Raw genomic sequence first — 18205 nt, forward strand, 5'->3', positions numbered from 1 at the left:
TGGTACTAACTTACCTGATCGCATTTGCTCATTTCATATTCTTGAATCTTTAGTTTTAAATAAATGCTTCTATTTGTAAACAGAACAAATTCTAAATTTGCCCAAGGAGATTCACTATACTGAAATGTCATTATACCATCAATGCATTGTAATTAATGAACTATACTTGTTCAACACAGGAAACCACAATATAAAATGTAAAGCAAGTCACAGAAGTGGACATATATACCATGTTTCACAAACACTCCATTTCACTATTTCCTTAATGAAGGGCTGTGCTCCATAATTCCTAATGTCATAAAGGTTAACATGCTGACAGATACACAGGAAAAGTAAAAACATGGTAAGATATGCACCAGTTTCAGAATACTGGTTAATTCTGAAGAGTTGGAGAAAAATTAAATGGCTAAGTGTATAAAGAGTGCTTCACCTCCTGTATAATTTAAAGAAACAACTTGAAGCAAGTATGCCAAGTGTGCCATGTTAAATCCAGGTGGGTGAACAGCTAATTGTTCATTATAAAACTCCAGGTGCCCTTCTGAATGCCTGAAATGACTTAGCAAACACAAGGCTAACAGAGAAGCATATTTGACCTGTCTTCTAGCAGTCTCATTTTTATCTCAAAAGAATCAATTTGGACATGGCCAAAAAAAATTTTTCCACAACTTTTGTCAAGTTCTAAAATGTTTCCTCCTTTGTGCATCTTAGTAATCACTTTTCCACATGTAACCTGTGCGAGGGGCACTTTTCCATTATGTTCAGTTGCATACCCAAAGCTTTAAAATTGGTGCCCACTAAACAAATTAAATGATAAATTACTTTTAAAAGTGTTTATTTCCTTGGTTTGGAAACCTAGGTATAATAGCGAGACCTGGATGCCATGTAAATTCAGTACCACCACCAGGTTTTGTCAAATAGCAGAATTTAGATGAACTTAATATATAAATACAGGCAAGTTCTGGTCAAACAAAACCACATTAACTCCTTGTCTACTAGGTATACAATTGGGATTGGCTGAGTCTCTATGCATGTCTTTTCATTTCTAATTTTGAGAAACCTTTGGTTCAGCTCAAAAGATGATTCCTGTATCTCAATTATATAGCTTGTACTATTAATTTCAGAGACTGATGATTATTATAATGAGATGTCAATCTTCACTGATATTAAGAGGCTGAAGATGAAATGGTAGAACTCCCATTACATTAAAAATAATACACTGTAAATATTCTTTCCTGAAGAAACAGTACATGGATTTCTCTGAAATTGTAATCAGTATCTTTCGCCTCTTATGTATTCTAATTCCACAGAAATGGTTGTCATTCATCTCTGAAAGAAGATTTCATGTTATAATAAACAGACTAAAGACAATCCAAGTACAATTTTTTAATAAAGATAATTACAAAAGATGGAAAAATCAGCTCAGAAAGGCCAATTACTTCTTTAATAGATCAGCTTTTTTGACATAATAACACATCAATTTTAAATACTATCACATAAAGCATGGTGGAGAAAAAAAATTTTGCTTCATAATTAGAAACTCACACTAAACTTGCCAAGAAAAACAAACAAAATCCAAAAAAAGCCATTTTGAAAATAAATACAGTCCATGCCAGAATAGTATAAAATGAAACCAGAAGTCTTCAAAAAGAAAACTTTTCTTCCCAGTATTTTCTCATTGTTTTATGTTTTCTGAAATTGGAGAAACTTTCAAATTCAAGGGTTGCTGAGCTGTTCTGATTTGGCTCTGTTAAAGGAGGAAATAAAATATTAAAAATGGCACAATCTCCGTTTAAACACCCTGACCTATTGATGAGCTCGTGCTTGCACATGCCAATAAACACGTAAGCTGATGATAATGCCTTGAATGTTTTGGAATACTGACTGCCTTAATCTTTCTAGTGGTTTTATGACCTTTTCTAAGTAATCTTAGAAAGGCTAGAACAAAATTATGTGTGGCCAAGCATTTAAATGCTTTCTGACAATAAAAATCTTAATTATATTTTTTAAAAAAACTGTTATGCTAGCTCAGTGTTTCTTACTTAAATTTACCCATTTCACAACAATAAAAAAATCACATATACAGAAATAAGCACTGTGAAAGTGTAAGTGCCTATATAAAAATGGATAAAAAGGTCTCAGGTAAATTATGTGAGAGAATACAAACTGATTTATATTCAGTTCAATACTGATTAGCACTGGCCTTTGTAATTTTCTAAGGCAAGCTACTTAAATGACCAATAAGCAGCTAAAGATAGACCTATATAAAGTGGTGTTGAAGACGGCATCTGTTGTCTTATGTGGCAACAAAGACTAAAATTCAGAGCACCTCATGTAACTTACTTATGTTTTCAGGCTCAGTCCACTACTTACCAAACAAATACATACCTAAGAAAATGTGTTTTTTATTTGTGTAGTATATAAAAGTTACTGGACAAGGAACATAATTTACCCTTTGGTATCTGTTTTTTCACCACTATTATCCTTGGATTTATCTTCTTCTTTAACATCTATAAACAACAATTAGAAGAGATTAAAACTTGTCTTGTAATATTAAATGAACCCTGGCCAAGTAGCTCAGTTGGTTAGTGTCAACCCGAATCCCCAAAGTTACAGGTTCGATCCCCAGTCAGGGCACACACAAGAATCAACCAAAAAATAAAAAAAATAAGTGGATGTCTCTGTCCCCTCCTTAGTATCAACAAATGTAATTATATGTAATACTTAATATATATAATTTTGAAATATAAAACATTTTAAAGTATACCTTACTTATAAAAAGCTGTCATTTATAATCTTACTATTTATGAATTCAGTAACTAAGCTTTGTGTTAGGTGCTATGCTAAAGTTTCAGGGAATCAATGTAACATCACAGTCCTTGTCCTTTTGGAAGTTTGGCTTCTTGGGATCATAGTTTATATCAGGGGTCCCCAAACTTTTTACACCGGGGGCCAGTTCACTGTCCCTCAGACCGTTGGAGGGCCGCCACATACAGTGCTCCTCTCACTGACCACCAATGAAAGAGGTGCCCCTTCTGGAAGTGCGGCAGGGGCCTGGATAAATAGCCTCAGGGGGCCGCATGCGGCCGGCCCGCGGGCCGTAGTTTGGGGACGCCTGGTATATATTATAGGTGGGATATATGCTGTGAAGAAGTTAAGCCAAGAACATAGCACAGCAGTGGGTGATCAGAAAAGGCTACGCAAAGAGGTGACACTTGTAGGTTTCCTGTAGAATGAGTAACTTGTGGGTGAAAAAGGGAAGAAATATCTTAAACAAAGGGAAAACGCAAAGAACTGTGAAGTGACAAGAAATGAGCACGTCGGTATGAAGAACTGAAAAGACCAGTGGGACTGGAATATTGTCAGAGGGGGGAGAATTAAATAAGATGAGCCCAAAGATACAGAAAAGACTAAATCCTATTGTTATTATCATTTGTTTCTAACACTCATTATAAATAATGAAATTTTAATATATTAGTAAAAATGAAACAGTAGATATGACACTATAAACTCAAGGTTGTTAAAACAAAATAGTCCAAAATATGCTGAATATTTTCTATAAATAAGCACATAAACCAAAGTTGTGAGACAAAGTTTTAATAATAAAGTTATAATGAATTATAAATACTGCTGTTAACCCTTTGAGTAGTATGAATGTTCATGCATGTACGTCCTCACTCAAAGAGTAAACAAAAAACTCACTACTCAAAGGGTTAGGCTTTCTACATAAACATTTCCCGGGATTGGTCTCAGCCAGAATACAAACATGCAGCAATATAAACATTAATATTTGTTTCAACTTCCGACAATTTGGGTATGTAAACTTAAAAGTACAAAAACAGAATTGGGAAAGGAAAGGAAAGAAAAGAAATGGCCCTAACATAGACTTTTTAAAAGAAATTTTCTTTGGTAATATTTAATCTATACACTGAGGGATTTTTTTTTTTTTTTTTTTTTTTTGTATTTTTCTGAAGCTGGAAACGGGGAGAGACAGTCAGACAGACTCCCACATGCGCCTGACTGGGATCCACCTGGCACGCCCACCAGGGGCGATGCTCTGCCCACCAGGGGGCGATGCTCTGCCCATCCTGGGCATCGCCATGTTGCGACCAGAGCCACTCTAACTCTAGCACCTGGGGCAGCGGCCAAGGAGCCATCCCCAGTACCCGGGCCATCTTTGCTCCAATGGAGCCTTGGCTGCGGGACGGGAAGAGAGAGACAGAGAGGAAGGAGGGGGTGGGGGTAGAGAAGCAAATGGGCGCTTCTCCTATGTGCCCTGGCCGGGAATTGAACCCGGGTCCCCCGCACGCCAGGCCAACGCTCTACCGCTGAGCTAACCGGCCAGGGCTAGACTGAGGGATTTTAACAGTTACAAGGCCCTGTAAGAATCTTACAGAAAATTTTAAAATATTTTAGTTTTTTTAAAAAAACAGTATTAACTAAAAAAAACAAGTAGCCTGATCAGGTGGTGGCTAAGTGGATAGAGCATCAGCCTGGGACACTGAGGGCCCAGGTTGAAAAACTCTAGGGTCTCCAGCTTGGGTGTGGGACCAAGACATGACCCCATGGTCAGTGGCTTGGCCGGAGACCCCGGTCAAGGCACATATGAGAAAGCAATCAGTGAAGAACTAAAGGTGCTGGAACTATGAGCTAATGCTTCTCATCTCTCTCCCTTCCTGTCTGTCCTCCTCTAAAAATTTTAATATATTAATAAAAATGGTTATATTATATTAATAAATGGTTATAATGAGTTATAAATGATGATGTCAAAAACAAAACATCCCCCCCTCCACACACACACAAGTATGGAGGAGCTACAAACTATGAAATTAATCTACAATCAGGTCATTAAGGCAGATCAAAAGGTACTCTCATTTCTAGCTAACACAGCAATGAAAGGCCAACACTCTAGTGGACCCACTTTTCTGTTTGGAAGAAAAAGCAAAGCTTAAAGATTTAAAAATGAGAAGAAAACACCAAAAAAGGACAGACAAGAAGATATACGGAGAGTGAGAATCAAGAAAAATCCTACACCTAATGCCCAAATCCTCCTTACCTCAACCCTAACTAGAATTTCTGGATATCAATCTGTACAGAAGAGCAGATGAAGCCATCATTATAATACATCAGCAAGTTAAATTACAAAGTCAGAGAGAAGAGCGGCCCACAGAGGAATAAATCCATGAGAAAAGAACAGAACTAGATGTGTCAAGATATGCTATGAATTTCCTAACTCGAGTAAAAAAGAACAAAGTACCCAAGAGTCAGCTTGCTCACATAACTTCAATGCCATAAATACAGGTAAGGATGCTGGACCAGGATCCCTGACTCAGTCTTCCACATGCTACACAGAGTTAAAATGAACAGGCCAACTGCAGTCATGCCCATCACCAATACTTGCATACAGTAATGAATGCAATTCAGGAAATCCATTCAGGAAATGAACCAAATGCTGAAAACACAGATATTTAAGACATGGTGTTCCCTAGGCATGAGCAGCTCACTCTAGCAGGGAGATTATATGAAATCCTATATATTAGATTAGATAAAATAATTGCTGTGAACTCAGATAGATTCTCATAGCAAATTCAATGCCCTAATAAATCTATTTTCTCACTATATAAGTTGACAAGCATTTTTTAAGACAGGAAGCAGTACCTCCTTCCTATGCCAGCTCCCAAATCTCTTTCTAGCTTCCTTCAAGAGTTTTTATCAATTTCTGAAGAAAGCCGATTCTGAGTTTTTCCAAAATAAACAAACTGGTCTAATAATGTACCGTAACTGTCCTTATATTTTATTCCTAGCAAATGAACTTTAGGAAGTATCTTAAATTATCTTGCTCACAGACCATAAATGGATTGTGTAACCACTTTGTCCTCTCTCTCTCCCTATACCTATACCATAACGCAATGTTCGCTATGTTATGTTAAGCCCATGTCAACCAAGAGAAGGCAATAAGCTTTCTGTATTGTAAAAAAACAAATCTCACCTGCTTTTTTGTCCTCTGTTTCCTTCTTGTCTTCCTCAATTCTAGCTTTCTTTGCTCCTTTCTTATGATCAGCCACATTTCTACGGCCTCCTTCTCCTTCATCCTCTGAATCTGAGAATTCTTCATCACAAGCTATCCGTTTGTCTGATGCTCGAACTAGCATACAAAATTTTTAATAAAAGTTTTGACAAAAATGGCCGTAGGTTTTATAATTGTTATAGGACACTCGTACAAATGTACTAACCAGTTACTACATTTAAAAATATAGGATAACAGATACAAATTTTAAGATTAGAACTGAATACATGGTTTTCTAAACACTAAAAATTTACCTGATCTAGGAAGAAATAAATCAAAGAAATATGAAAAACAATCTGGGAATCTCATTAAAAAACTTTGGAGGAATAACTGAATTCTTTGAGTAGGCAGTGAGGATGATGTCATTATTTAAACAAGTAACTTTGTCTTTCGGAACTGAGAGGAGTAGACAAAAATACCATTAATACCAAATACCGTTATTTCCCCAGGTATAAGATGCTTCTATGTGTAAGATGCACCTTAATGTTGAGGCCCAAAATTTGAAAAAAAAAAAGTATTACATAAAGTTATTGAACTCAAGTTTTATTCGTCATAAAACTTATACAACTCAAGCAGGAAACACAAGTAAAAAAAAAAGAAAAACTATAACCACTATGTAAGACGCACCCCCAGTTTTTAGACCCCAACATTTTTTTTTAAAAGTGCACCTTAGACATGGGGAAATACAGTATGTTAGCATCTATACCACAGAGCAACATTAAGCTATAAATTTAGCAACTGTATTAAGTGGAATGAGAGACTAATAAAATAGAAGGTGGTTCAAGTTACCTAACTTATTCTAATTTAAATAAATGGCTTATTCAAATTTATCCCTACATAAGTGGGTAGTTTGTAGAAACTTCTGACCATATATATATATAACTCATATAAACTGAAATTGCTGACACTCAAGTCAGTCTTTGAGACATAAGGAACTTAAGCTATGTAAGATTAAAAATGGAAACGAGATAAAAACAGTATGTTCATGAAACGTGTCCCACCGTGTTCTTGGGCAGTATAACCTTCAGCCTGCCATGTTATTTTAAGAAACCAAAAAAATGAAACAATACGCATCAAGGCATGTCTTACTAGAAATTCTCTTGTCTGGATCCTCTCCATCTTCATCTCCACTGTCTTCATGAACAGCATCTTCTGGAATAGCTTGCATTTGGACACCAGGTGCATGAGGTAACATGCGTAAATTTTCAAATAAACGCTGTCTAAATTATATAAGCAAAGTTATTAAACAAAATTTATTTTCTTTCAAGTTCCTTTTAAATGTTAGGAGGAAACATTAAGCAAAAAATTTTATGGTTAGCTTAACCTATGACTTAAAGTAACCAATTAATTGAGCACTGGTAAGTTTAAATACTGTGAACCCACTTAATCCTCCGAATTTATAATGTAGGTACTATTTCACCTCCCATACTTCACTGATAAGGAAATATAAGCACAAAAGCAAATTCACTTGTCAAATATCACAGAACTAGTATATGGTAGATGATAAAACAATCGCATGCCTGTATCCCACATTGTCTCTCTAAACACTTTGTTCTGGAGACAAAGCTTAGAAATGCTTTAATAAAAACACATTTTATTTCAATTTCATGTAAAGCCATCAAGTATAAAATATATCTTGCTCCTTCCAAATTAAAAACTGATTTTAACTGACAAAATTAAAATATTTTGAGCTATAAAGCCCCTATATTTTCCATAATGTTAAAAAAAAATTAAAGAAATTAAAGGAAATATCTTATGTATACAGCTAAAATGACCTACCGCACTTGGCCTTTCAAAGGTTCCTAAAGCCATAACAAATGTTTATCAAAACAATTCAATAATGTCTTACTTTATTTTTTCCATATATTCTGGAGTGTTCTGGTTTGTCATATTTGAAGGACTAATATGCAGTTTGAAGTCTGGTCCAAAATACTCAAAGTAATCATTATATGGCAATTCTATTAAAAACAATGAAATAAAATTACATATTAATAGCTCGGTTTTCACACAAATCCATGCACAAAAATCCTGATTTAACTTCAGAAATATTTACAAAGAAAATGTTTAAAAGTGAACACAAAGTAAATTCATTATCTGACCACTTTCCTATTTACATGGTTCAGGAATCTAATTATCCACCCATTTCTATATATTGTCAGTTCACCCAATAAAGCAATCATAATAAAAATACTTACCATTGGGAATCTCACAGTCAAGGGCCACTGCAGTCTCATATGTCCAACAACGTGCAACGTTCCGGATTGTGTATCCACCTCCCCCAAGCATCAGTAATGGTAAATTAAAAGTTTTTACAACTTCTACACATTTAGCATGACCTAAGACAAAGATATTTGGATAACAGTAAGTTGCACTATTACCATTTGAAAAATAAAACTTTATAAAGATAAACAAAAAATTATAATGAAGCAAAATGGCTTTTCTAAATATTTTTAAAACAAGTATGTAAAAATTTCAAGAAATTTTAGTCTAAAATATTTAAAAATCAAAACACCTTTCACAACATACAAAACATAGTAAGACACATCTTGCTATTTTAGCAAGTGTCCCTGATGGAAAAGCCAAATACACAACTATGTGAAGAGTAAAGTATAAATATAACAGTTCTATTAACACAGGAAGACATTATGCGATGTGAAGATGTGTCATTCACGTGAGGATACATGGGGAGAAAGCAATCTACTAACAATGAAACACGCACAGTGGAAGGCTATCCAACAAAGTTTAAGTGTAGGTTATCTTTGGGGAGTGGTATTATGGATAATCTTAACCCTAGATTATAAAATACCTATTACTATTGAAAACAACAAATTTCTCTATGTAGAAATTTGAATGTAAAGTAAACCTAATATAAAAACGAAGTATTTCCTTTAGTTAAATGTCATAATTTAATAATCAATAACAAGTTACCAGTAACTTCTCAGAACATTATCATTTAGTCACATAAGTCAATCTTTAAAGAGAAAAAAAATCCTTCAATTATAGAAAAAACCCATGCCTATTAAAGCATACTAGAAAAAAAAAATACAAAGAAAAAAATCACACAAAACTTCACCATCCAAAAAGTTACTTTTTAAAAATACTCAATTCCTTCCAAGTTAATTTTTTAAAGTGTAGTGATCTTTCTTCTTATAATTGTATATTGTGGGCATGGTGTGTGTGTGTGTGTGTGTTTCTGAAGTTGGAAACGGGAGGCAGTCAGACTATGTGTGTGTGTGTGTGTGTGTGTGAGTGTGTTTTTCTGAAGTTGGAAACGGGAGGCAGTCAGACAGACTCCCACATGCGCCTGACCAGGATCCACCTGGCACGCCCACCAGGGGGCGATGCTCTGCCCATCTGGGGAGTCCCTCTACTGCAACCAGAGCTATTTTAGTGCCTGAGGCAGAGGCCACAGAGCCATCCTCAGCGCCGGGGCCAACTCTGCTCCAATGGAGCCTTGGCTGCAGGAGAGGAAGAGAGAGACAGACAGGAAGGAGAGGGGGAGGGGCGGGGAAGCAGATGGGCACTTCTCCTGTGTGCCCTGGCCAGGAATCGAATCTGGGACTCCTGCACACCAGGCCAACGCTCTACCACTGAGCCAACCGGCTAAGGCTGGCATGTTCTTAATTAAAAAAAAATTTTCCGGGAGATGACGTCAGAGTAATGGCGGAGTAGGAAGCGATACCGATAAATCTCCCCCAAAACTCAACAAGATCTTCAACCAGAAACAGAAAAACCTATACCTGGAGCCTCCAGATGCTTCACAATACACCCGAAGGTATGGTCGAGTGAAAAACTGGCTAAATATATAACCAAATCCTGAAGGAAATAGGGAGTAAGAAATGCTCCGCCTTCCTCACTAACCTAAACAGGGCGGCTTTCTCTGGTAACTGTGAATATAGAAACTGAGGCGGGCAAAGGGGGTGAATACATCCAGGCCGCGCACAAACGGCCGAACCAGGCTGTGGCACGGTGATCCTAGCGGAGGAAAAACTGATCCTGTGGCAACCCGGGCAATACAAGCTAACACTCGCGCCAAACCCAAACAAAGAAAGACAAGCGGGGCAGCCATTTTACCCGTTCTCCTGGTTGGTGCGCAGTTAGTGGGCGAGAGATCTCTTCCTAAGCCCCAGAAATGGGTGTCCGTGTTACCCACAGAGAGGCAGGGTCAGAGGCCTTTCTGTGGGCCGAGAGCAGAGTCTCTGGGCAGCCCCAGCACCCTGGGAAAGCCGCGCACGGGAGGGAGCGAGAACTAATTCCAACGGTGGAAATTTTCCGTGCTGGTGAGGGTTTCACTCAGGGAAACGCAGCCGGCCTCATATCCTGGTGTGCGCGCGCAGATAGGTAGTGAGCGATTCCTCCGAGTGCCTCGGCAGTGCACGCCCGTGTTATCACACAGAGGGGCAGAGTCAGGGGCCTTTGTGTGGGCAAAAACGGAATCTCGGGCCGCCCCAGCGCCTTGCAAAAGCCGCGCACGGGGACGGAGCGAGAGCGAATTCCAGCGCTGCAAATTTCCATGCGGTTGGGGGTTTCACTCAGAGCGTGAGACTACTGGCCGGATATCCTGGTCTGCGAGTGCAGATAGTGAATGAGAGTTTCCTCCAAGCGCCCCGGAAGTGGGTGCCCGCCTGTGTTACCGGACAGAGTGGCAGAGCCAGAGGCCTTTGAGTGGGCGGAAAGCCCGCCTGATTATGCTAGCAGCTCTGACTGACTGAGCCTTACCCAGAGCCCTGTGCTGAGTGGGAATAGAGTGGGGAGTTGCCAGCTCTTTGAACCTCTTACTATCCAGGCAGAGGCAGCAACAACCCCATAGCTGGATTATCAGGCTACTAATTGAGGAAGGAAAGACTAGGAGAAAGGCTCCAGGAACACGGACTCTCTCACTGTCGGAGCCTATGAATGCTAATGAGCCTTGACTCCCAACGAGACTAAAGCACAATACATGACATTGCCATAGAGACTTATCAACTGCAAACCTCTACCTGAGCGTGCCAAAGGGGCAGAACCTGGGGTACAGATTCACCGACCAGGAAGAGGGAGAGAAAAGAAAAAACAAGAAGATAACCTCTCAAAATCAAGAATAATCTGCAGACTTTATAACCTATCCCATTTTATTATATTTGTTCGTTTGTTTCTCTTATCTTCATTCTTGATACTTTTTTTCCTCCTCCAATTTGGCTGATTAACTCTCTGCCGGTCTTACTCTCTCCTCTCCTTGAACTACACTACCCATAAGTGTTACATCTCCCATTATCTTTTTTCTCCTCTTCCTTTCTCTCTATGAGGGTTGTACTCCAAAACCCTTAACTCTCTCTCTCTCCTTTCTTTTTTCTTCTTTTAGTGGTTCCCTCTTTTTTTCTCTCTCTCTCTTTCTTTTCTCCCTCTATATTAGTTTCTTCCTTTCTCCTTTATATCTCCTCTCATTCAAACCTCAATAACAAACAAATTATCTTATCTGGGACTCAAACTTATGTTTGTGGCATTTTGGGGGGTTTTTACTTCACCTTTTTAACTCACTAGCAGTGCTCCCATCCCTGGCTCTCCATTTTATCTAGTTCTTGTTCCACTAAATACAATAGTATTTTTTTAATTTGTCCCCCCATTTTTCTGTTCTCCTCTTATTCCTCTCATCATAACTCTTAGACAACCAACACCTAAAAGCAAATCATTTTATTCTTGACCCAAATTTTTTCCTTATTTGCTTTTTGTGGGTCCATACCGCCCCCCCCTTTTTTTCCTTTTTTTTTTCTTTTATTTTTTTTATTTTTTTATTTTTATTTTTTGCCCCTTTATTACTTTTCCCCAATTCAGGACCTCCACCACAGGCATTGTTTGTTATAATTCACAGTTCACCACAAGATTTTCTCAAGAAAAAGGGGAGAGGAGAGGAAAAAAGGAGGGGGGGAATAATTTCCTTTTTTTAAAAATTTTTATTTTATTTTTCTTTATTTCATTATTAATTTTTTTTAAAAAAAAACAACTCTTTTTGATTTTTTATTTTTTTAAACTTTTTATTCTTTATTAAATCTCATTAATACTATCAACAAAACCACCCTCAGATGCCATAAAGGAAGAGAAAATCGAATATCATGGATACAAAAGAAAGACAGGTAACACAGCTAGATGAGGAAAAATCTATGGAGAAAAAATTTAATATATTGGAAACCTTGGAGCTAAATGACAGAGAATTCAAGATAGAAATCCTAAAAATCCTCCGAGATATACAAGAAAACACAGAAAGGCAATTTAGGGAGCTCAGAAAACAACTCAATGAACACAAAGAATATATGTCCAAGGAAATTGAAACTATAAAAACAAATCAAACATCAAACAGATGAAAAACTCAATTCACGAGCTGAAAAACGAAGTAACAAGCTTAGCTAATAGAACAGGTCAGATAGAAGAGAGGATCAGTGAAATAGAAGACAAGCAACTTGAGGCACAACAGAGAGAAGAAGAAAGAGACTCAAAAATTAAAAAAAATGAGATAGCCCTACAAGAATTATCTGACTCCATCAAAAATAACAACATAAGAATAATAGGTATATCAGAGGGAGAAGAGAGAGAAAATGGAATGGAGAACATACTCAAACAAATAATAGATGAGAACTTCCCAAGCCTGTGGAAAGAACTAAAGCCTCAAATTCAAGAAGCAAACAGAACTCCAAGTTTTCTTAACCCCAACAAACCTACTCCAAGGCATATCATAATGAAATTGACACAAACCAACAGCAAAGAAAAAATTCTCAAGGCAGCCAGGGAAAAGAAGAATACAACATATAAAGGAAGGCCCATTAGATTATCATCAGATTTCTCAGCAGAAACTCTACAAGCTAGAAGAGAGTGGACCCCAATATTTAAAGTCCTGAAAGAGAGGAACTTTCAGCCACGAATACTATACCCATCAAAGCTATCCTTCAAATATGAAGGAGAAATAAAAACATTCACAGATACAGAAAAGATGAGGGAATTTATCATCAGAAAACCCCCACTCCAGGAATTACTAAAGGGGATTCTCCAATCAGATACAAAGAACAAAAAAAAAACAGAGCCACAAGTAAAAGCTCCAAGAAGAACACAATAAAACCAAATTTAAACTGTGACAACAACAAAAAGAAAGAGGGGGAGAAGATGGAGATTAACAATAGCAAAGGACGATGGAGTGCAAAAGTACTCACAAAATAGTTTGCTACAATGAACAGGGTAGGGACCCTTTTCATTACTCAAAGGTAACCACCATTGAAAAAACCACCACAGAAGCACATGAGATAAAAAAGATAGCAACAGAGGAAAGATGTATGGAATACAACCAAATAAAAACAAAAGATAGAAAAACGAAAGAGAAGGATCAAACAAGACACGAAACTAACAGAAAGCAAGATATAAAATGGCAATAGGGAACTCACAAGTATCAATAATTACACTAAATGTAAACGGATTAAACTCACCAATAAAAAGGCACAGAGTAGCAGAATGGATTAAAAAAGAAAATCCAACTGTATGCTGCCTACAGGAAACTCATCTAAGTAACAAGGATAAAAACAAATTCAAAGGCAAAGGCTGGAAAACAATACTCCAAGCAAATAACATCCAAAAAAAAGCAGGTGTAGCAATACTCATATCGGATAATGCTGACTACAAGACAGGAAAAGCACTCAGAGATAAAAATGGCCATTTCATAATGGCTAAGGGGACACTGAATCAAGAAGACATAACAATTCTTAATATATATGCACCAAACCAAGGAGCACCAAAATATATAAGACAGCTACTTATTGACCTTAAAACAAAAACTGACAAAAATACAATCATACTTGGAGACCTCAATACACCGCTGACGGCTCTAGATCGGTCATCCAAACAGAGAATCAACAAAGACATAGTGGCCTTAAACAAAACACTAGAGCACCTGGATATGATAGACATCTACAGGACATTTCATCCCAAAGTGACCGAGTATACATTTTTCTCCAGTGTACATGGATCATTCTCAAGAATTGACCATATGTTGGGACACAAAAACAACATCAGCAAATTCAGAAAAATTGAAGTTGTACCAAGCATATTTTCTGATCATAAAGCCTTGAAACTAGAATTCAACTGCAAAAAAGAGGAAAAAAATCCCACAAAAATGTGGAAACTAAACAAGATACTTTTAAAAAATGAATGGGTCAAAGAAGAAATAAGTGCAGAGATCAAAAGATATATACAGACTAATGAAAATGACAATACGACATATCAGAATCTATGGGATGCAGCAAAAGCAGTGATAAGAGGGAAGTTCTTATCACTTCAGGCATATATGAACAAACAAGAGAGAGCCCAAGTGAACCACTTAACTTCCCACCTTAAGGAACTAGAAAAAGAAGAACAAAGACAACCCAAAACCAGCCAAAGAAAGGAGATAATAAAAATCAGAGGAGAAATAAATGAATTAGAGAACAGAAAAACTATAGAAAAAATTAATAGAACAAGGAGCTGGTTCTTTGAAAAGATCAACAAAATTGACAAACCCTTGGCAAGACTTACCAAGGAAAAAAGAGAAAGAACTCATATAAACAAAATCCAAAATGAAAGAGGAGAAATCACCACGGACACCGTAGATATACAAAGAATTATCGTAGAATACTATGAAAAACTTTATGCCACTAAATTCAACAACCTAGAAGAAATGGATAAATTCCTAGAAAAATACAACCTTTCTAGACTGAGTCAAGAAGAAGCAGAAAGCCTGAACAGACCTATTAGTAGAGAAGAAATAGAAAAAACCATTAAAAACCTCCCCAAAAATAAAAGTCCAGGCCCTGACGGCTATACCAGCAAATTTTATCAAACATTCAAAGAAGACTTGGTTCCTATTCTACTCAAAGTCCTCCAAAAAATTGAAGAAGAAGCAATACTTCCAAACACATTTTATGAGGCCAACATAACCCTCATACCAAAACCAGGCAAGGATGGCACAAAAAAAGAAAACTACAGACCAATATCTCTAATGAATACAGATGCTAAAATACTAAACAAAATACTAGCAAATCGAATACAACAACATATTAAAAAAATAATACATCATGATCAAGTGGGATTCATCCCAGAATCTCAAGGATGGTTCAACATACGTAAAACAGTTAACGTAATACACCATATCAACAAAACAAAGATCAAAAACCACATGATCTTATCAATAGACGCAGAAAAGGCTTTCGATAAAATACAACACAATTTTATGTTTAAGACTCTCAACAAAATGGGTATAGAAGGAAAATATCTCAACATGATAAAGGCCATATATGATAAACCATCAGCTAACATCATATTAAATGGCACTAAACTGAAGGCTTTCCCCCTTAAATCAGGAACAAGATAGGGTTGTCCACTCTCTCCACTCTTATTTAATGTGGTACTAGAGGTTCTCGCCACAGCAATCAGACAAGACAAAGAAATAAAAGGCATCCATATCGGAAAAGAAGAAGTAAAGGTATCACTTTTTGCAGATGATATGATCCTATACATCGAAAACCCCAAAGAATCCACAAAAAGACTACTAGAAACAATAAGCCAATACAGTAAGGTCGCAGGATACAAAATTAACATACAGAAGTCAATAGCCTTTCTATATGCCAACAATGAAACAATTGAGAATGAACTCAAAAGAATAATCCCCTTCACGATTGCAACAAAAAAAATAAAATACTTAGGAATAAACATAACAAAGAATGTAAAGGACTTATATAATGAAAACTATAAACCATTTTTAAGGGAAATTGAAAAAGATATAATGAGATGGAAGAATATATCTTGTTCTTGGCTAGGAAGAATAAATATAATCATGATGGCCATATTACCCAAAGCAATATACAAATTCAATGCAATTCCCATCAAACTTCCAATGACGTTTTTTAAAGAAATAGAGCAAAAAATCATCAGATTTATATGGAACTATAAAAAACCCCGAATAGCCAAAGCAATCCTAAAGAAAAAGAATGAAGCTGGGGGTATTACAATACCTGACTTCAAACTATATTATAGGGCCACGACAATCAAAACAGCATGGTATTGGCAGAAAAATAGACACTCAGACCAATGGAACAGAATAGAAAGTCCAGAAATAAAACCACATATATATAGTCAAATAATTTTTGATAAAGGGGCCAACAACACACAATGGAGAAAAGAAAGCCTCTTCAATAAATGGTGCTGGGAAAACTGGAAAGCCACATGCAAAAGAATGAAACTGGACTACAGTCTCTCCCCCTGTACAAAAATTAACTCAAAATGGATCAAAGATCTAAACATAAGACCTGAAACAATTAAGTACATAGAAGAAGACATAGGTACTCAACTCATGGACCTGGGTTTTAAAGAGCATTTTATGATTTGACTCCAATGGCAAGAGAAGTGAAGGCAAAAATTAATGAATGGGACTACATCAGACTAAGAAGTTTTTGCTCAGCAAGAGAAACTGATAACAAAATAAACAGAAAGCCAACTAAATGGGAAATGATATTTTCAAACAACAGCTCAGATAAGGGCCTAATATCCAAAATATATAAAGAACTCATAAAACTCAACAACAAACAAACAAACAATCCCATAAAAAAATGGGAAGAGGATATGAACAGACACTTCTCCCAGGAAGAAATACAAATGGCCAACAGATATATGAAAAGATGCTCATCTTCTTTAGCTATTAGAGAAATGCAAATCAAAACAGCAATGAGATACCACCTCACACCTGTTCGATTAGCTATTATTAGCAAGACAGGTAATAGCAAATGTTGGAGAGGCTGTGGAGAAAAAGGAACCCTCATACACTGTTGGTGGGAATGTAAAGTAGTACAACCATTATGGAAGAAAGTATGGTGGTTCCTCAAAAAACTGAAAATAGAACTACCTTATGACCCAGCAATCCCTCTACTGGGTATATACCCCCAAAACTCAGAAACATTGATACGTAAAGACACATGCAGCCCCATGTTTATTGCAGCATTGTTCACAGTGGCCAGGACATGGAAACAACCAAAAAGCCCGTCAATAGATGACTGGATAAAGAAGATGTGGCACATATACACTATGGAATACTACTCAGCCATAAGAAATGATGACATCGGAACATTTACAGCAAAATGGTGGGATCTTGATAACATGATACGAAGCGAAATAAGTAAATCAGAAAAAACCAGGAACTGCATCATTCCATACGTAGGTGGGACATAAAAGTGGAACTAAGAGACATTGATAAGAGTGTGGTGGTTACGGGGGGGCGGGGGGAATGGGAGAGGGAAAGGGGGAGGGGCACAAAGAAAACAAGATAGAAGGTGACAGAGGACAATGTGACTTTGGGTGATGGGTATGCATCATAATTGAACGACAAGATACCCTGGACTTGTTATCTTTGAATATATGTATCCTGATTTATTGATGTCACCCCATTAAAAAAATAAAATTATTTAAAAAATTTAAAAAAAAAAAAAATTTTCCCCAATTGATTTGAGGTGTGTGTGTGTGAGTGTATGTATAGAAAGAGAGAGAGAGAGAGAGAAGCCTCACCTCATTGTTTCACTTAGTTACTTCATTTAGTTGTGTACTCATTGATTGCTTACGTGCCCTGTGGGTCAATCCCATGACCTCTGGAGTGTGGGGTAGATGCTTTATCCACCACCCAGCCATGACCTTAATAAGCATTTTCATTAAGAATTTTTCAATAGTTGCATTATATGATTCACTACCCAAATTTTATTACTGCTACTAGAAAAACATGGCTTTCTTAAATAAAAACCATTTAGATGTTAAAAAAAATTTTTAACTTAATGACTTCCAAGTAAAGATAGCTAGCTAAAAAAACACAACTTTTCCTGTATCTTAAAAGCTGATAAAAATGACAAGAAAGAGATTTTTTAATAGGCTAAAATCTATAAAAATGAAGAATGGGACAGAACCTAACAGTAATGACATAAATTAAAGCAGGAAAGAAATAAACTTTAGCAAACCTGAGAAATCTAAATAGAAGATGGCAGTAAAGAAGGTTTACCATGAAGTTTAAGATCTGCAATTACAAATATACTTGCATGCTTTATACAACTGAAATCCTATCAATCAGTTCAAATATATAAATTTATTATTGTAAGAGTAAAGTGCTGCAGTTTA

The 18205-nt window shown here is 36.7% G+C and overlaps 1 protein-coding gene across 2 annotated transcripts in view; it reads right to left on the reverse strand.

Moving 5' to 3' along the window:
• Window positions 1-1368: 1368 nt before the first annotated feature.
• HDAC2 (histone deacetylase 2) overlaps window positions 1369-18205 on the reverse strand; it is a 39688-nt gene continuing 22851 nt past the window's right edge. For both annotated transcript variants that reach the window (XM_066248321.1, XM_066248320.1), the window contains exons 9-14: window positions 8260-8400; window positions 7914-8022; window positions 7154-7284; window positions 5987-6142; window positions 2450-2507; window positions 1369-1744 (exon numbers count right to left, since the gene is read on the reverse strand). In XM_066248321.1, the coding sequence (XP_066104418.1) occupies window positions 1714-1744; window positions 2450-2507; window positions 5987-6142; window positions 7154-7284; window positions 7914-8022; window positions 8260-8400 (626 nt within the window). In that variant the 3' untranslated portion in view covers window positions 1369-1713. The remainder of the gene's footprint in view (window positions 1745-2449; window positions 2508-5986; window positions 6143-7153; window positions 7285-7913; window positions 8023-8259; window positions 8401-18205) is intronic.

The sequence above is a fragment of the Saccopteryx bilineata genome, chromosome 12 (assembly GCF_036850765.1).
Source record: "Saccopteryx bilineata isolate mSacBil1 chromosome 12, mSacBil1_pri_phased_curated, whole genome shotgun sequence".
Classification (NCBI taxonomy): domain Eukaryota; kingdom Metazoa; phylum Chordata; class Mammalia; order Chiroptera; family Emballonuridae; genus Saccopteryx; species Saccopteryx bilineata.